The 21616-nt window shown below is 32.8% G+C and overlaps 1 protein-coding gene across 1 annotated transcript; it reads right to left on the bottom strand.

Moving 5' to 3' along the window:
• Nucleotides 1–9793: 9793 nt before the first annotated feature.
• Nucleotides 9794–10765, bottom strand: LOC115880977. The gene has a single exon (XM_030898322.1). It carries the CDS (start codon nt 10763–10765, stop codon nt 9794–9796), a length of 972 nt encoding a protein of 323 aa, XP_030754182.1.
• Nucleotides 10766–21616: the final 10851 nt, after the last annotated feature.

The following is a 21616-nucleotide window of genomic DNA, read 5'->3' as shown; positions in this document are numbered from 1 at the left end:
AAATAATTTTACAAGATACAGAGTGTCCCAAATAAGTAAAAAATATCAAAGTTGTATTTTTTTAAATGGAACACCCTGTATATTATTACATTTTTAGTTTCTACGATTAAAATAAATGTAAATTTGATTAAGATTTATTATACTTAAACCTTACCGTTTTTGAAATATTTTCAATTTTGTGAAATTGCAGTAAAAATTTTAAGGCTTCATTTCTCCAAGGGTATCAAAGTTTTCAATACTAAATATTTACTGAAGTTTATTTACTGATCAGTTATTGTGTTGCAATAATAAAAATAATACTACCTTATACAGAGTGTCTAAAAATTTATTTTAAATAATTATTAGCTTCAAACGGCAATAACTTGTTTAATTTAAATGGAACACCCTGTATATTTTACGAGAATCAGATGCACAATTTAATTGTCTATCAAATTACATTATACCATTTTTTACCTATCTCTTTAAGTTTCCGTAGAAAATGCATTTTCTTGTAATTTAGAACTTATTTATCAATATACCCATGGACTATTGACATTTTAGATTATTTTTAAAGATGTCCCAAATTTTTAAAGAGTACAGATACTAATATTGTCGATATAATTCGTTTATTTCATTAAAAAATAAAAAAAAACTGTTTAAATATTTGTTAAAGAGGATCAATTAATATGATTCCAGTATTCAAACTACATTAACTGACTGCGTTGATTAATAATAATTGCTCCAAATACTAAAGAACTGAATTTTGTATGGGCATTAGACAGTGTGATAAAAAGTAACACCTTAAAAATGATATTTCGTTTTTTAATAAATGCTTATTTATAACAACAGAGACTTTAATTTGATAACTTATTATTATATTGATTTCTGACTCAAATCCACATTTATTTATAATTTATTAATGAACACAATTAAGTATGTAATTAATTAGTATATGGGCGGAAATAATGGTGTTATATTTAATTAATGGTATACTCTTTTATAAAGATTTAAATAGTTTCCTTTTTGCATACAAATGGGCTAGTAATATTATCGTTTTGCTAAAAACGATAATATTACTAGTCTGTACATTTTGTACATTTGTTGCTTTAAAAACAATCTAAAATGTCAATATTCCATGGATATGTTGATAAATGAGGTCTAAATTATAAGAAAATGCATTTTCTAGAAAACTTGAAGGGATAGGTAAAACATGGTATAATACAATTTGATAGACAATTTAATTGTGCATCTGATTCTCCTAAAATATACAGGGCATTAAATTAAAGAAGTTATTGCCGTTTGAAGCTAATAATTATTTAAAATAAATTTTTGGACACTCTGTATAAGGTAGTATTATTTTTATTATTGCAACACAATAACTGATCAATACAAATTACACATTACAAATCAAATTTACCTTTATTTTAATCGTAGAAACTAAAAATGTAATAATATACAGGGTGTTTCATTTAAAAAAATACAACTTTGATATTTTTTATTTATTTGGGACACTCTGTATCTTGTAAAAATATTTTTAAATTGTAGATCTAATAGTCCTTCAACGAAAACCAAACTTAGAATTTGTAAAAATCTCATCGTTTAGCTACAATACTCCGTGTCATATGTGGTGAACAACCCTGTATATGTATATAGGGTGACGCTATATTATGACTTTCTGAAAAAGCCATATATCAGTTCTCTCGTTTGAAATTTTCTACGATTTTTACAAAATATGTTTGTAAATCGAATTACCTTGGTAAAAAACGTGTTTTAACCAAATAAGATCAAATTTAAAATTAATATCGTATTATTGTGAACCACATCACAAATGTCTGCTGCATATGTGTTTTTCCACAGTGATCTAACCCAAACAAACCAGTTTAGAGCAATATAATAGTTATTCTTTATACAAGACGATAAAATGGTATTTTATCGTTGACCGAAAAGATTAGTATACAAGCGATGAAATTGCGAGTGAATTAATTTCGGGAGACGATAATGCAATTTTATCGTCGTGTATAAAACAATATTTTTTCCCTAGCGAGTTACGTTTTAAAGAATATTCAAAAATTATTATTTCAAGGAATTTATTACGAGTAGAAAAAATATTGTGCTGGGTTGGCGTTGGTTTCTATGTAATTTGACAAATAAATAAAGCTGTCTCTTTAGTTGTCAGTTTTGAGTCAATATTTTTTAATTCTCTTTCGTGTCGTTTAATTCTCTTTCGTGACGTGCGAGAAGAAATAAAGTTTTTAACCTATCCTCGCTGTTAAAGTATCATTTAATCTACCCTTACGGTTAATGTACTATTTTATCGACTATTTTTGATAATGCAATTTTAACAGTTGCTATGGAAAAAACATATTTTTTAGCATTTTCCTGGAAAATAACATTGAAGAGCCACAATGCTATATTCCACACTTCACAAATATATGAATTTCCTCTGTAAATAAATGTATCTATAGAATACGTAAGATAAAAATGGCATTTATTATTGTTAGTAGAGAGGTACGTAATTTTAATATTTTCCATATGTAAGGTTAGTTAATAATATTATATAATATAAATGTACAGAAAAGGTATATATTATGGTTTATATGTTAGATCAGATAATTTTTGTATAACACTGTTTTCTAACTGTGGACAAACTGACCGTACGAACTTTTAAATAATGTTAAAGAAAAATCTGTAAATAAGTCATATATTATGGTAACTGTAAATATAGGAATTCTTCTAAAAAAGGACTTGTAAGAAGACTAGATTATACGTATTTCTCCGTAAACCATTTAGATATATGTAGGTATTTACACATTAAAAATATGTATTGTGGTAATGTATTCGTATTAAACAATTTTGAATAAAAAAGGTCTAAAAATGCAATAATTGCTGTTTTATTCATCCAAATGTACTAAATTAAAAAAATCCAAACTTTATTTATAAGAAACTAGGTCCTGCTACAGGGCTAAATAATAAGTGTTGCAGTCACTATAACAAAAATGATATTTCTAGAGATTCCACTAGAGTTAATATCCAATCTAAAACAGCTTCTCAATAGGTCTTCCTTTACTAGTAAATAAATCCACTTAACAAAAACATACTTACTTACTTAAAGCGAAATTGGAGAAGCTCCTATAAAGGATAAATTAAGGGAGATAGCTCCTCAAAAGACAGACTTTAAAATATTCATATGTTTGCAATCTTTTATATATAAAGATTATATTAGATTTTTTTTAAGTGGCGTACCACTGAGGCACAGCTTACAGAATAACATAGCTTTGACACTCGCCAATTTTTCCCACGCTCGAATTTAAAACGCCCCACTCCGACGATGCGCTAACTGAATTAAGCGACCGACAGTCAGCCTCATTCAGTCGATGCATAGCCTCCACCGGTGGCGCGTAGGGCCCTATTACGGAAGATTTTAATTCGATTTTTTTTCTTATATTTAACCATAGGTATTTGTGCTTTTATTTCAATTTTATTTTTATTGATGGAATGGGAAAAGGTTTTCCAGGATGTGCGGCTGCTGGTTGTACAAATAATTATGGAAATAATTCAAAATATAGTCTGTTTAATTTTCAATTCAATTCAAAATTAATGTTCAATTCAAAAGTATATTCACACTTTAGAGCTTTTCAAAACTATGAAGACTACTTATTTGGAGGCTTGCTAATGCCAAGTGACCATTTTTTTTATTTAGTTTCCTCATTGGAGGCTATTTTTATAAGCTTTTATTTAACTTGCTTTGTATGTAACTATGTATGTATGTATGTTTGTTCGGGGCAAATCTTGTAAGCTAAATTAAAACCACTTCCTTTTATTGTAGGAGATTGAAATTTGGCATGTAGGTTCAATCCCGATGACAATACATTTTTTTGCAAGGCATGACCCGAATTTTTGACAGCTGTCAAAATGGCGGAATTTTTGAGGTTTTCGATTTTTTAAAATTCTATTTATGAATGGGTCGGCTAAAATTATATATAGCATATATATATATATATGGATGTTGCTGTTATATATATATATATATATATATATATATATATATATATATATATATATATATATAGCAGCAGAAGAGCAGTTATATATATATATATATATATATATATATATATATATATATATATATATATATATATAGCAGGTTATATATATATATATATATATATATATATATATATATATAGTATATTGTGGATATATACATATGAAAAAATATATGGACGGCCATCTTGAAAAAATGACAGTTTAATGACATGTCAAGATTTCAAAGTCAACCGATTTTCGAGAAAAATTATAGGATGGCCATGGGCTAAAATGAAAGAAGAAAATTTTTGAGCTGTCAAATTTGGACAGCTGTCAAAAAAATTTCAAAGTTGTCCAATTTTGATAAAAATTGATATATAGGACGGCCAAGGGCGAAAATGAAAGAAAAATGTTGAGCTGTCAAATTTGACAGCTGTCAAAAAATTTCAAAGTTGTCCGATTTGATAAAAATCGATGATAGCCATGGGCTAAAATGAAAGAAAAAATTTGAGCTGTCAAACTGATGCTGTCAAAAATTCAAATTTGTCTGATTTGATAAAATCGATATATTGATGCCTCCTACCCCATAGTCGGTTTTCATTTTATTTGTCTCACATTTGAACTGTCAAATTTGGACAGCTGTCGTTTTTTTTGAAGTTCACCTTTTTAATGAAAATCATATACATATTATTAGGGATGCCCATAGAAAGTTATGCGTTAAGAAAAATTGAGTTTAAATGTGTGGCACTGAGAAACCAGCATAATTGTAAGTAGAAATAATTTTATTAAAAAACATTTAAACAACTTTTATTTAGCTTTTAAATATTGTGCATAAAATAACTTTTTAAAGTTTTATTATGAATTTATAGCCATTACAATACTCTTAATATTATATAAAAGCTTGTCGCGAGATTTCTACAAGCACCGATAAACAAGTAATTAACTAAAACCTGTGTCTACCCTGTCTCATTTCAAAGTTTGTGTTATGATAGACCACTAGACCAGGAATTATAAGATAGGCTGAATGCCTGATTCTTATGGAGTGCAACCCTGTACACTCAAATTCATGCAAGCTTGTATATATATTAATATTAAAAATTGTGTAATGACGTTATAAGTTCATAATAAAAGTTTTAAAGAAAAAAGTTTATTTTATTATTTTTAGTGTATTTAAATAAAAACTTGTTTTTAAAAGTTTTTTTTATAAAATTTATTCAGAACAATTTTGAAGAACTTTCCTTAAATGAAAATATATTATGTAAATTCGTTAAATTATTTCAGACAATTAAATTCAACCATCAATCAAAATTTTCCTATAATGTATTTTTTGTTAAAATTATACGCAAAAGTTAGAATTTATTATACCTTAAAGAATATTAATAAGAACTTAAATGTAGCGAACAAAAACCGAAAGCTCCTAATTTAGAAACATTCGTAAATAACTATAAGTAATCAATGTACCTATTTCATTTTGCTGTTATTTCTAGAAATAAATTAATTAATTTGTTTTTTAAATGTTTTTCTTTGAGAATGCATATTTATTTAAAGTCAACAATTTAAAAAACCTGTATCTAAATTATGTTGTAGCACCAGTCGAATAATTTTTTACGTCACGTGTAAAATTTTTTTGAATACATCTCTGGGCTGACTGGCGCTTACGCGGCTATTGGTTTTGGCGAGAAAGCTCGCCGCTCTAGTGTTCCTCCTCTTTCGAATCGCAAATCCGAGCGTAAAAAGATCAAAGCGGCACGCTACACTGTCCGAGCTGGTTTTTACTTAAGCTGTGACTGAGGCCTTTTTAAATCTCTTTGGACTTCTTTTAAATTATCCATTCCTATACCTTTCAGAATGAATAATCCTTGAACGTTGAACCTTCCATAGCTCTTTGCAGTGGTTTATTATTGCTATATACAGGGTGAGTTTCCTACGATGTTCTCTATGGGTATCTCGGAAAGTACTGGAGATAGAGAGTCGGTTAAACGGGTTAAAAGTTGTAGATAATCAAATCCCTAACGAGTCTATGTTCTCTGATTTTTTGTAAAGTCTGTCATTTCTGACATATGACACAAACATATATTTTTTTTAAATGGAAACCATACTTTGCCATGACTTTATAAAAGGCATTTTTTAAGCTTTTCAACGATATAAACTATAATGTGTTTTTTTTTTCGAAAAATTAATGAGTTACAGCCAATTCTTATCATTATTAAACAATTTCACTTAGTTAGCCATGGAAACAATTCAATCGTCGCTGCTCTCAGAAATGTGAAACTGTCACATCGAAACTTTTTAAATTAAAATAAACAAAATTTGTAAATATGAACTTATTTTAAAAAATGTTCAAAAATCCGCCATTGTTTTGAGCACATAAATGCATCTTTTTAAAACTGAATTACTAGCTATTCTCACAGAATAACCGGTCGACTTAAACTTCTACCGTATCATTCCGTACTGCGTCCGCATAATTATGATATAAATAATTTTTAACATTTCTTTCATTATAGGGGAGTATGTCATAATGAAGTCATGTTGGAATCACTCTATTGATGCGCGAGTATCTAAATTTAACTTTTCTAACATGTCTTAAAACCGTTATTTATAAAAACATAACTAACGTTCACCGCTCAACATAGCTTCGAATATGTATGGCCAAGAAGAGTTGAACCAAAAATCCTACTAAAAATTCATATTTGCAATTTTTGTTTATTTTAATTTACAAAGTTTAGATGTAACAGTTTCAAATTTCTGAGAGCAACAAAGATTGAACCTGTTTCCATGGCTAACTAAGTGAAATTGTTTAAAAAATGATAATAATTGGCTATAACATAGTAATTTTTCAAAAAAAAAAACATATTATATCTTATATCGCCGAAAAGCTGAAAAATGGCGCTTTTTGAGGTTTCCATTTAATAAAACATTTATGTTTGTGTCATATGTCAAAGATGACAGGCTTAAGAAAAAAAAGGAGGACACAATCTCATTAAGGATGAGATATCTATAACTTTTATCTGAAAACTTTTTGTCTAAAATAATGTATAATGGAATTAGGGACAATTTTTAAAATAGCCGAAATTAGCTTTTTTCGAAATATCCAGTAATCCATGAACTTTTTCAAAAATCTGAAAGGCGCATACTTATGACCCCACAAAACTGCAATTCTTTCCCCATCTCAAACTGACTCTCCATATCCGGTAGTTTCCGAGATACCCATAGAGAACATCGCAGAAAACTCACTTTGTATGTAAACAGAACAGCACATTTGCCAGGCCATCGTATTGACATAACATGTGTTATACTATTTATTCCTTTGATTAATACATGGATTTGTCCGTCAGACCTATCAGCGTTAGATGCCTATTGAGCTTGCGATGATCTATTAGTAGAACTACTTGGTACATTTTTGTCAAACTTCCTATCTTTGCTTGTGGGGGCTGCAAATTTTGGCGAATATTCTTCTATACGCTCTTTTACACAGTGATCTAACTAGAAAAGGAACGAATACTCTACTAACTGGAACAGAACAGTTCTGCTTCTCAAGTGGACTCCATCCGTAACCTGGAATGGGAATCTTCGAACCATCTAGGTCACTCATATAAATTTCTCAGAACTTATAACCGAGAAAAATCAAAGAGTTTCCTGGTAAGAAATTTTTTTGGATTGCCCCGAGGTTTTTAACGGAACATTGACTCCTCAGTTAACACTTCAGATTGAAAAAACAAGGACCAATGCAAATTCTGTGATAAAAATGGAGAAACACCAGAACACCTCATCACTGAGTGCGCGGAGACGACAACCATTCGTGTTATGAACGTTGGTACGACTGATATTGAAGATGAAGAACTAATGTCTGTAAAACCGTCTCCTAACTATTAATAAAACTTTATTTCAAAAGGACAATCACTGGCGACAAGACCTATCTTACTATGTAAGTACTAATAGAGTGTCCGTTATTTACCAAGTTGATCATTTCTCTCACGACGGCCTCTAAATTTTTAGTTTATTGTCTAAAAAAATAACAGACCATTGTAAACCCTTAATATTTACATTAAACCTTGCCCCAAAGACGATCCATTTCCCATTTAAATTACATGGGAATTTGCCACTTTTTGCAAATAATTTTTTTCTCTCGATCATGTTCTCTCACAGCCATTACTGATATATATTCTTAAAGATCTTACAAAAAAGGCCTCTTACAATTTTTTGACAAACCTACTCCTTCAAAAGTTATTCACGGTTAAAGTTAACCACTCGGTAAATTCCTAGTTTTCAACTTTTTTGAAAAAATGATTATTTTTGAAAAATTTAATCTATTATTTGAAAAAAAAGCAATTCTCATGATACCATGATAAACAATTTTGAATCATGGAAAACAATTGAATGCATGACAGGTTGTTAATTCTAACACTTATTATTTTTGAGCTTGTATTCTTTTGCAGTACTTAATTAACTAATTTTAAGTAAGTTCACACAGTAAATCTCTGTTATTTTCCTCACATTTTTTTTTCTATTGACGATTTGAATTTATTTTTACAAACATTCTTGACAATTAAAAAAAAATATATCAAAATCCAACTAATCCAACTTTTAAAAACCTAACTAAGAATGTTTATTAAAATAAATCAGCTATACTTAAATGGTCTAAACTTTATTAGACTTGAAGATTTCTTAGTTCCCAGCCTCAGTACCACCGTAATTGTATATTTTTACAGTAGATTAAATTTTTCAAAAATAATCATAATTTTGTTAAAAAAGTTGAAAACTTTAGGAATTTGCCGAGTGGTTAAATTTAACCGTGAATGACTTTTGAAGGAGTAGGTTCATCGAAAAATTGCAAGAGACTTTTTTTGTAGAGCGTTCAATTCTGTATAAGAATATGTAATGGTCATGGCTAAAGAAATTACTAACTAAAAAAAAATATAAAAAAAAAGCTTCTCTATAAGTTTAAGGATGGCGATTAGCCGTTTACATATAGACAAAAAAAAATGTCTTTTAATACTGGCACTAACGTGAACTGCACAATACCTATATAGTTTTTAAGTTTCAATACTTTGCACTGACTTCGTTCATAAAACATCCACCCACAAATCTCGTCGGCTGCTCACGGAGGCTGAAACGGCGCCTCCACCACATATGTCACGGCCCATTTTGTGGGTTATGACTAGGGGCATAGCAAATAATAAATACTTCAATTTAACTTAATAATCAATTTAATTAATCTACGAATAATAAAATAATTATAAAACTAAATGTGTACTTACATATTATATTTATGGACGAACATCATCACTGGCTCGGGGGTAGTGTCAGGGTAGTGTAACGCCAATGCCGGAATCTCGACCGCGACCTTATCGAACTTACTATCGACTATCGACTATCCACTCAACAGGTGACATTTTTGTATTTATTGGTTCGTTACGTCGAATCATCGAATCAGCATTATTGGTCTATCGGTGCGATGACCGGTGCGATGACCGCGTTAGTGCTGATTTGATGATTTTATAAATTCGTAGTATTGAAAGGAAATATTTTCGCAATTGCCAATTATGCTTATAACTTTGATTTTAAAACTTTACTTTTGTTGCGTAAATGCCAATGAACTTTAATTATTTTATACTTCCTTTCAATCGAATTATTAATTTACGAAATATATTAATATTAAATATGTTATTTTATATATCGAATAATTCCATAATATATACATAAATCTTCCTTATTATTTTAATCAAATCACAGTCAGTTTTTTATCATAGTTTAGTTCTTTATCACAGACAATAATATCATAGTATCACCAATTTTTGGGTTTAATCTCATCGTCTACTTTATGTTTCATAATGGTATGCAGCATTGATATAATGGCTCGGCACTTTCCTTCATCCTCACTAATGGTGATACCAACTGTGTTTTCCTCCGGCTTCCTTTGGCATATTTCTTCTGTTTCTTCCCTTATCGTTTGCCACCTAGGGCAGAGAAATATTGTATGACCCGGGCTGTCCACAGTATTACAGTAAGTGCAAGTGTCGCTGTCCCTTTTACCGATTCTTTTTAGGTAGGTGCCAAAAACCCCGTTTCCGGTAATGGCTTGTGTCACAAAATGGTCTATATTAATTGCCTTGCAGTTTACCCAGAACCTTACATCTAAAATAAACGTTTTAGCCCATCCTTGATATTGCGACCACGCATCCTGCCATTTGTCCAGTATAATATTTCTGGCCTCAAATCTGAATTGGTCTCCATGTTTATACACTAGACTTCTTTGTTCTGTTTGGAGCTTTATCGGTGGGATACCGGCTAGGACCAGGATGGCCTTAGTTGGAGATGTTCTATATGCCGATGTTACTCTCAGCGCTATTTTACGATTTATGGAGTCTAAGATATTTTCGTAGAGTTTGTATTTTAGGGCTCTCTCCCATATGGGAGACGCATACAGAATCGTGGAAGACACCACCGAGGCCAATGTCCTCCTCTTTTCTGCCACCGGTCCCTTCAGATTGGGCATAACTCTGGATAACTGCTTTATGATTGCCTCTGTTTTTTCCTGAAGTTTTCGAATATGGGTGGTCATCCGAGCGTCTTTATCTAGCCAAACTCCCATGTATTTTACCGCCCTTGTGCTTTTAATGTTGGTATTGCACCAGCTAAATTCTACCTCCTCCATCTTCTGTCTTCCCGCCAAAATGACCATTTCAGTCTTATTGGTAGCTAACTCTATGCCCATCTCATCCAGCTTATTTTTAATAGTGTATGCTGCAGCAGTCATTCTTTCTATAAGCATGCTTTTGCACTTGTCACTAGGACTAGATCGTCTGCATATCCAATAAGACTGCACCCCGGTCCGTAGTCCTCTCTAAGCACTTGGTCATAGAAAACGTTCCACAGTGTCGGTCCAAGTATAGATCCTTGCGGGACGCCACATACCATTCTGAAACGTTCTCCATGTTCCGTAACAATGTACCTTTTATGGAGGTATTGTTGGAGCATTCTAATTAGGTACCCACTGATTCCCTTGTTTTCAAGTTGTCTTATTATTTCTTGCCATTGGGCCGAGTTAAATGCATTTTTTATATCTAATGTCAGGAGTGTTGCGACTCCTCTGGATTTGTAACTCTTGGCGTTTATATTGTTCACTATGTTTAGGATTTTATTTAGTGCATCTATTGTGGATTTGCCCTTTCTGAATCCATATTGGTTTTCATGGATGGCACCTTTCTCTGTAAGCTCCTTTTCTAGTCTATTTTTTAAAAGGGTCTCCAACTTTTTTTAAATTTAGCTCCAGAATTTAGCAAACATATCGGTCTGTACGACTTTGATGTACTATCTTGGGTTTTCTTTTCTATTAGTACCAGTTTCGCGGTTTTCCATTCCATTGGAATATGTCCTACCCTGAGACAGAAGTTCATGACATCCATGACCCATTTACAATCGTGTGTGGCGGCAGCTTTGACAACATCAATAGGAATACCATCACAGCCCGGAGCTTTTCCCACTTTTAGACTCTGAGTCGCCTCTATTATCTCCTCTACTGAGAAATATGGAATTTTATCTCTCTCAATGGTAATAGTCTTTACGGTCGGGAATAGTAATCGTATCTGTTCTCTAGTTGTTTCTTCTGATATACTTTTTTTATTTCCAGTACTCCACTTTCTGGTGACTATTTCGTACGCTTTGCCCCATATATCCTTGTTCAGGTCATTTAAGAGATTTTCCCAGGCATGTTTTTTGGCGCTTTTAATAGCAGGTTTCAGATTGATTTTTGCCTCTTTGTAGTTGGATATTGCTGTGTCTACATCCGTTGATTCTCCTGCCCCCTTTCTGCCTCTAGTGATCTTCCGACGCAGACTGTTGCACGTCTGTCCGCTATATGGGAACTCCACCAATAAGTCATTTTTTGCCGTTTTCTATTTCTGGGTAAAAGATAGAGATTGCATAAACTCTTTAGGGATTTACTTAGACTCTGCGGATTAGCCGCCTTCATACGCAAACCCTCACTCTCGCAGTGAAACCTAATTCGTTCCATACCCGATTGTGTGACCCTCCATTTGTACGTAATTGGTTTTGGTTTATCCACAGTTGTATCATTCGTGATCTCAAAGTAGATATTTCTATGGAGGCTCATATTTTCCTCGCTTTCAGCCACTTTCCAGTTCTTAATTTTGAGGCTTATACTTGCTGTGGCCAATGTTATATCAATCATCGACTCACCATTCATATTTTTGAAAGTGGGGATATTGCCCTGGTTTATTACAACCAGGTCATTAGCCTCTATCCACTCTTCCACTATCTTGCCCTTTTCGTTTATTATGGTGGAGCCCCACAATCTAGACTTAGCGTTTAGGTCGCCGCCTATAATGGCTTCTTTTTTTTCCTTTTATGATAGTTTCTATCTCTGCCAGCACGCCCTCTAGCAACTGGCTAGGTTTGCTAGGGGAGAAATAACATGAAAAGAATAACGCATCACGAGTTTCAGCACAAACAAAACTTTCACAACATATATAATCTATCACAGACAACTTATTTCCAGTGTAAATAAACGCATCACAGTTTGTATCACATATTTCTTTGCTTTTAGCAATCACATTTGGTTCTTGTCCTAGTAATATATCGATATTTTTTTCGATTATGTTTTGTAGCGCGAGGTCATACGCTGCTCCTCGTCTGTCGATATTTATTTGGATCGGATCCGGACCTAGAGGAACTAAACCAAACTAAACTAAATAGACTAGTTTACGTACGAACGGATCGGGCCAGCGCGATCCATGCTAGGCAGGAGTGGGGAGTGCCAGCCGTATGCCGTATGTTATCGGGTCCGGACCTAAAGGAACTATTAAAAAACTAGTTCACGGGAATCTATTAAGTCGGCAGATCCGAGATATAATACAAGGCGACGATGATGGATTCGGTCTTGTCTATTGCCACAGCCGGCGCGGCGTAATTACCACAGAAAATTGTCGTGTATACTGTTTTTGATTTTTAGTTTGTTTTTTAAATATTTTATGAGAATGTTTCAATTTAGGTCCCTAAAATTAAGAAATATCTTATAAAACAAAGTAGATATTCTGAATTTGTAGACAAAAACAAAAGCTTGAAGTGAGGAAAAATGCAATTTTTCGTAAAATTTTTGTAATATTTGCTCCAATTAATTTATGATATAGTTTTTTAAATTCTTATTTGAGTTTTTTTATTTGTTTATCTGCAATAATACTTACACGTCTCGTTATATCTCCGTACACTAGAAAAATTATACAGATCATAGTGTGAATAGTTCTGACTGACAACGAAACACATTAGCAAGCAAGGGGGATGTCAATGTTAGTCGGGAACTATTGTGAACTAAAGATCTAGTTCAAGGAACTATTGCTCTTGAGGAACTAGAACTAAGGAACTAGTTCCTCCGAAGGAATTAGAATTCCCACCTCTACTTCTGGCGACCATCATCCACTTAATTTTTTTAAATACGGACCTGATTTTTTTTCAATTTAATTAAATCCTTTCATCGCTCTTAAAACACTATATATAGTCACTTTGATATTTGCCGACGTTTCGTACAGAAAATTCCATCAGCAGAATTGTTTATGCAAAAAAAGGGAAAAAATGCAATACGGCATTTTATTGAGCATTCAATTGCTCAAATTTGCCTCCATTTAACCGATCCTGTATCTCTTACGGTTTCCGAAATCTCAATCGTCGAATTCGAGCCACCCTGTACATTATTAAGTCATTTATTTTCCTTTTATATTGAAGTTAATTTTCTTCTCCATAAAACGTATTTTTATTCAATTTACTCAATTTTTCCATCTTGTTTACGACAATTGAAAAGGATTTTCCAATTTTTATCCTCGTCCACGTACCAACAAAGACGACCTTACAAAGAAATAAAGAGGAAAATTTAATTCTGAAGGGTCGCTGGAAAATGGATATAAAACGTAGTAGGTGCAACATAACCCTAATAAAAAAGGTACCCTTATCCTTCTTGTCAAGCCATTGATTGATGGAGGTGTATACAAATAAAGAAATTCTACGGTTCTCTGTCATATGAAGATATTCGTTGTTTGATATTGAGATGTAAAATTTGGCATATAAGAAATAGGCAAAAATATCCCTTATTTCTTTTTACAAATATTTTTAATATTCATGTTAAAATCGTGTACACTCCACTGGTTAAATTGAGGCAGTTGCGCTTTCGGATGTTCATCAAGATGCCATCAAAAAAGTTTAAAAATGTCAAGGAGTTTTTTTTTGGAAAAAGTTTTTTTTGAAAATCAATTTTATTTTTTCCTGTCGTTACTTTTTAGAAAATCAAAAAAATTATTGCACATTCTCATAGCCTCTTTATTAGGACCATCTGATGGTTGGTTTTCAAATTAGCGGATAATTTGTGAGATAGAGTCCAACTTATTTTTTTTAAATACGGATCTGCATTTACTCTTTCAGGTTTTGAAAGAACTCGGTCTCCTGAGTACAATGATATGCCACACTAAATATTTTTTTTGGACAGTTGAACACGATTTATTTAAACTAATTTCAAGTCCGGCTCTGTTTTTTTTTAAATATTTAATCTATTCATCGTTACAATATTGATTAGCTTTCAAACCTAACAATGATGTGGGGTAAAACATTGAATATGGAAAATCACATGAAATAAAATAGTATAAATATAATATAATATAAACAAACAAATAATTTCACCGGAAGATGAATTGGAAATGGTAGAGGGTAGAGCAGGATAATGGCCAGCGAGGCTCCTGGACTTGTCGCCAACGGGCCGAGGGGGGGGGGAGGCATTACTTGAAGACATTTGTAAAAGTGAAATTAATACATCTCGACATTTACAATAAAGAGTACAAAATGCATTCGAAAGTATAAGAAGAAGATCTGTTCAAAGAGCTATAAATAAAATTGAACGAAAAATAAATTTATACAATAGGGAGGGTGGAAACTCTTTCGAACATGTAGAGCATTAGAAACTAGTTTGTAGAAGTTGATTTATTTATAATAACTACAATTAATATGATGTATATTATTAAATCGTTCACTAATATTTCAAATTCGCAATAAAAAAATAAAAATACCTAATATCTTTAAATTGCTGACCTGGATATTATTTATTTGAACCTTTCAATTGGCTCGATTTTCCTAATTTAATGTTAATTGGCGCTGATCAATGTTGTTGCGATGAATATAATCAGATTAAATAATTTAAAAAACCAGAGTCGAGCTTGAAGTTATTTTAAATAATAATTAAATAGTTATGGTTGTACTCAAACAAAAAAAAAAGTGTGGCACATCATTGCACTCAGGAGACAGATTTCTTTCAATACCTAAAATAAAAAATGCAGGTTCGTATTTAAAAAAAATATGTTGGCCTCTGTATTTCACAAATTATCAGCTAATTTGAAAAACTAAAAATACTATCAAATAGCCCTAATAAAGTGGCTATGAGGATATGCAATTAGTTTTTTGATTTTCTGAAAAGTAAAGACAGGAAAAAATAAAATTCATTTTCAAAAAAAAAACGTTTTTTTTTTCAGAAAACTCAACAATCCTTGAATTTTTTAAAACTTTTTTGATGGCATCTTGGTGAACATCCCAAGGCGGCAACTTTGCCCCGATTTAACCATCTTCGTATATGTTACGGTTTCTGAGATACCAATGCTCGTACCTCGAATTTGTAGCACCCTGTAGATAAATAATTAAATTTTTCTTTAGTCATTTATAAGTATTAAATACATTCATTTTAAATAGGCATCGCAAACGATTTATTGTTATCGAGAAGCTTCCTACTCGATATATCAATGCAGACTAGCGTCCTGTTTATCAGCAAATTTGAGAAGCTCTTCCTTTACTGGGAGGTATGTTTCAACCTCTCTGCTCGAATTCCGTACATCTTATAATGAATTCATGACATTGCGATATTGCCTAGCAGTCAAGTTTGTATAGTGGTTAACTCAAACACACTCAACTATTTTATACAATGGCAGAAAGATAGTTCTAATAGTTTATATAAGATCTGTTACTAGCAGTTATTATAATCAGTTTTGTAGTTAATAAAATTGAATCTCTTTTAATAAATAAAAGTGTCAAAAGTCACAGTGTTAAAGTACACACTTGGTCAAAATTATTGCATATATCGTTTAAAAATATACGGAAACGGATTTAAAGAATCTTTTTATACATAGCTTTGATAATATGTAATAATTTTTTTTTGTTAAAATGGATATGGTAAACAATGTTTATCGTTCAGACCCAGTATTACTACAAATTCTTACACATTTCGATTTGTGGTCTCTTGGGTTTCAGAAGAAATTTGACCATTGTTTTGGCCTTGAAATGCCTAGAAACATTATTTCATAGTTTAATGAGAGTCAGAATAGTAACACTGTCTCAACAGGGCTACCGGCAAGTTGCAATTCAGGGAGACAAACGAGATTACAAACCGGACTGGAAGAGGTAGAAAGAGAGTTACTCCTGGAGCTACTACTGCTGTGCAAGACCGTCAAATATCCCTAATTGCACGACGCAATTCCCTGCTTTCTAGTACTACTGCTATTAAAAATGAGTTAGCTCGCCTTGAAGGAGTAAATGTTTCGAGGCATTATAGCAAGAAGACTCCATGACAGAGGATTACATTTAAGGAGGCCTCTACGTGTTACGAAGCTTAATTTACAGCACAAAATTACGCGACTACACTGGGCTGAGGAGATGAGAGCAAATGGACCTAATTGGAATTACGTCATGTTTAGTGATGAAACTAGAATAGACAAGTGATGAATCAAGATATGACTTAAGCCATTCGAGCGGCACTCCCCTGATTCCATAGTATTGCAATTTGTTAATTAAGATATTATGATTTACACAGCCTTAGAAAAATCACAGAAAATTGTCGCTGTAGAGTGATGGTTATTCAGGCTAGAGTATGATATTCTAGCCTAAATAACCATAATAATAATGTAATTTATGTTATTGAAATGGTGGAACATAGCATCATTTGTGCAACTGTTACTTAGAAATCCAAATTGATGGATAGCACGTATTTTATATTTAAGGAGAAAAGATAGAAACCTTTTTTTAACCAATCTTTTAATGATCTTAGATAATGTGGGCAAGAGTACAATTGGGCGGTAGTTCGAAGCTTCATCTTTATCTCCCCCTTTATGCAGAGGAATAATTATTGCTGTCTTAAAAAAAACAGCGCTTTATTGTACAAAAAGCCAAAACAGTTTCATCGACAAAGCATTCACAAAACAGAAAAAGCACAAAAACAAATATACAAATAATAAAAAAAATAAAAATGTCATACAATACAAATCAATTCAAAAAAAATTACGTCATAAAAAAAAACAAATAAAACATATGGACATTGCAGAACACAGGCGTATCTAAAAAATTTTACAAAAAGAAAACTGTAAATGAATAAAATCATGTTATATATCATAAAATCAAGAGTTATAAAATATTAAATACTAGACCTTTAACCAGTGTGTGAGATGGTCAAAATTTTAAAATTCAAAATTGTTCATGATTAAGCATCAACAAAAAGTCGTTTACCGCATATAGGGCTCTCTCCAGTAAGTATTATTTCAGAGCTTTGCGAAATCCGGGAAAGAATGAAAGTGACTTGATATTCGAAGGAAAATGATTGTACATTTTCTTGGCAGAAACAAAGTCTTAAGTCAGTTTGAGTCCCTCTGAGGCCAAAATAATTTGATGCTGCTGTTGGTGTACCCTTCAAAACACACACGTGAGAGTTGATAATGGAGACAAGCGAGGAATAGCCGAATAGGTTTTAATATGGAAGGGTCCCTCAGCCTAGCTAGCAAATAACGCCCATTTGCCTCATCCGAAATCTACGTCATCCGAACCACAGGCGGAGTCAACGGGTCCATATGTAGCCCACCATCTTCCCTCGCACTCTTTTCCACATCAATTTCCACATTTTTCAGCTCAAGAGACTTACAGGCAGCAATAGCCTCCTTGTCAGAACAAATCTTAGCAGATTTGACCTCCCCCGGTATATTTACGGATGTCGAGTCAGAGCAAGGTGGTAGATTTCGAATGTCAACAGTGTTTGATAAAATGTGTTTAGAACCTGTGGACGAAGTACCTGGTGCTGGCGAGGATAACTTTAAAGGTCTTGTAAAAGAATTGGAGAAACTTCTCGACAGAGGACTGTAAGAATACTTATATATATTTAGTGTCTGTCGACGACGAAAAACGGTCTAAGCCGACTAATATAATAATAATTAGGAAAGTGTAATGAATAATAAGTATCAGACAGATTGATCAAAAAAATTAGAACGAATTGTATTAGTTTGTTTCAAACTATCTCTACCAGAACCGTTAGGAAACTACATCAGCCATATATATTTTACTTCTCAACCGTAATAGCTCCCCGGCACGTTCCAAAAATGGTCGATTCGCCTGATTATATGCCCGAGAACGGCTAAAGGCCGTGTGTAAATGGGAGCTCGCAGACCCCGTTCGAATAAGTGATAGTTGTAGCGGCCACTTTGCGACCGACTGTCCGTTCCGGTTGAGGGGAGCGAGCACGATCGCGACAAAGGACGTTGCTGTTTCGTTTATTGGACATTTGTATTGGGCACGTCCAATAATTGTCATACGTAATACCGTGTTTCTAGAGATACTAGAGAGGCTTTATTCGCTATTGAGTTTATATATTGTAACCTCTACCCGATAAACTAAAAGATAGATCAAAAATTACTCGACAATGTCTGACAGGACAAAATGATTGAGGTTCTGAAAACAATAGGCATTGTCGAGAAAGATTTACGCTTTATACCAAATTTGAGGCGTAAAGTTGTAAAACCCGTCTTAATAGTCTAAGAAAAACCCGTCTTAATAGCTTAAGAGCTGGCTACAAAAAAACCTTATCATTGTTACATGGCTAATTTTTTGTATGAACTATCCTTTTGTGTAGCCATTATGAAATAGTCATGTCTGCCAGCGCGATCCCGGGGCTTAAAGCGGGGGCGGCCAATCGAAAGGGTGAAATTTGGACACTAAAAATATTATAAGGTACACGAGTTATAATTGCGTAAATAGCTTTTATTTATTATTAAGAAACATGGAAAATTGTTGGCAGACATTTTTCTGGTCGCTAAAATGCCGACAGACCACGCGATAGAGGCATGAAATTTTAAAAATTATCTCGAAAATTATTATAAAATGAAATTTAAAGAATGAAAAAAAATATGGCATACATGCATACCGATTGATGGAATGTCATATTTATTTATTTTAAAAGCCGTATGCAAAAGGGCAGATAAACATATCGTGGCTAAATCAGCTGCAGACAGTTATCAAAAGCGCAATATTACTCTAGCGCTTTCAGGGAACGCTCGCCGCCCGCCTCATCCATTTAAGTATAGATAAATAATGTATACGATTATATTACAAATATATTTTTATTATTTCAAAACAGATATCATACATTTACTATTCTGTCTCACTATTTGTATCTGACTCATCGTACTGCAGGAGTTATCTCCGCTCTCACAAACGAGTCTTCCTCTGAATCGATATCTGCACCGTAAAATTTTTATGGACTTACAGGTATTATGTTTCAATTGACAACGCGGCCAGCGTTTTCTGAAAACGCTTATACAGGGTGAGTTTAAATAAGTGAAAATACTTTTAAGGGTGATATTTTCGACCCCAGGAACACGTCTATGAGCTTTTTTTGCAAAAAATATGTAGAAAATCGTGCATTATTTTTAAATTTTCCTGTATATTTTAGAAAACTCTTTCTAAAACCGCCTGTTCACCACAAATTTACCAACGGTATAATTATTTCTTAACCTATCATGCTTACGGCTTTACTCTATGGCTACGACACTAAAATAATGGATGCAAGTACAGAAAAAAACAGGTGTCACAAAATTATTTAAAAATTTATTAAAAATAAATAAATTATTTAAAAATATTTTTTTTTGTTATTTTGGACTTATTTGGAAAAAGGTAAAAAGAAAATATGTTTCTTTTATCGAGATCTACCAGCTCTGAAAATATTTGCACTTATTCAAGATTTACCCTGTAGAGTAATATCGCGTTTTTTATAACTGTCTACCGCTGATAGAGCCACGATTTTTTTGTTTGTCCTTTTGCATACGGCTCTTTAAATAAATAAACATGACATTCCACCAATCGACATGCATGTATGCGATGATTTTTTTTGTCAAATTCCATGCCTCTTTCGTGTTGTCTGCCGGCATTTTAGCCACGAGAAAAATGTCTGTCAACAGTTTTACACGTTTCTTATTAATAAATAAAAGCTATTTTTGCAATTATAACACGTGTACCTTAAAATATTTTTAGTGTCAAAATTTCACCCTTTCGATTGGCCGCCCCCGCTATAAGCCCCGGGATCGCCCTGGTAGACATGACTATTTCATAATGGCTACATAAAAGGATTTATTATATTATAAAGGACTATTTCATAATGGCTACAAAAATCGGACATGAGCTGTTGGAATATTTAGCGGAATTCAATTACCTCAGCAGTTTGATTTCGGAAAAGACCAATATCGACTCTGAAATTCAGCACAGGATTAGCAGCGCCTCAAGAACATTCTGGAAATTAAAAGACAGGGTTTTCTACAGTCATGACTTGAGCACAAAAACGAAACTTGCGGTTTACCGAGCGATAATAATTCCCACCATTTTAAATGGAAGCGAAACCTGGGTGCCGTACTGCCGACACATGAACGAATTAAACAAGTTGCAACATAGACATCTTAGAACAATTCTTAAGAATAAAATGGTTCCATCATGTCTCAAACGTATTGGTCCTTGAAAAAGCTAACTGCAAGAGTATTGAAGTCATGATTGCAAAGTCCCGCTTAAGATGGGCTGGTCACGTATGCAGAATGCAAGAAAACCGCATACCAAAATCTCTGCTTTACGGTGAGCTTGTAGACGGTAAGAGGAGGCCGGGTGGACAACGCAAAAGGTTCAAGGATATTCTCCACGAAAACTGAAAGGGAATTAACAATGGAACAAGCAGAATGACTGGGAAGAGGCAGCTCACAATAGAACGGAATGGAGAAGAATTGTAAAGTCAGTTAAGAGCGACAACCAAAAAGTAAAGAGGCAACAAAGCAATGAGATTTTTGAATGTCTGGAGTGCGGTAGACAGATAACATCACCTATCGGGCTTTTCAGTCACAGAAAAGCTCATGAAAGAAAACGCCTTGCGTGACCATCTTCTGAGATGACCATCAATCAGAGCGCCGCACAGTGGTTCCCCTTAATTAGCTGCGCGGTCATAACTGTTAGATATCTAGATATACCTTGACTGCTCCTTTTTTAATAGAAATTGATAACAAATGCTAAACTTAATGTAATATGTATTAAAAAAATTGGGCCCAGTTCGTGTGATTTGCATTTTAAGTTCTAACTTTTCGGAAAGGTATACAGATTATGTTTGCACATATGTACATATTTTTTCATATTGAAGAGGTCAAATTTATTTTAAATGTTGAAAAAATAAAAGAGACAGTTGTTTCATTTTATAAATACAATTTTATTGTCAATTGATATACAGTGTGTCCACGAAATAAGTTGACAAGAAGAGGAAAAAATAAGTTAATTTTAT

Source organism: Sitophilus oryzae, unplaced genomic scaffold (assembly GCF_002938485.1).
Source record: "Sitophilus oryzae breed Bouriz unplaced genomic scaffold, Soryzae_2.0 scaffold_168_pilon_pilon, whole genome shotgun sequence".
In the NCBI taxonomy this organism is placed as follows: domain Eukaryota; kingdom Metazoa; phylum Arthropoda; class Insecta; order Coleoptera; family Curculionidae; genus Sitophilus; species Sitophilus oryzae.
The sequence above is the reverse complement of the archived record's forward strand: the minus strand, read 5'-3'. Positions and strand labels throughout refer to the sequence as shown.

What these genes read in the sequence shown, in the direction of transcription:
- LOC115880977 (XM_030898322.1), bottom strand. Translation starts at nt 10,765, where the DNA reads ATGACTGCTGCAGCATACACTATTAAAAATAAGCTGGATGAGATGGGC.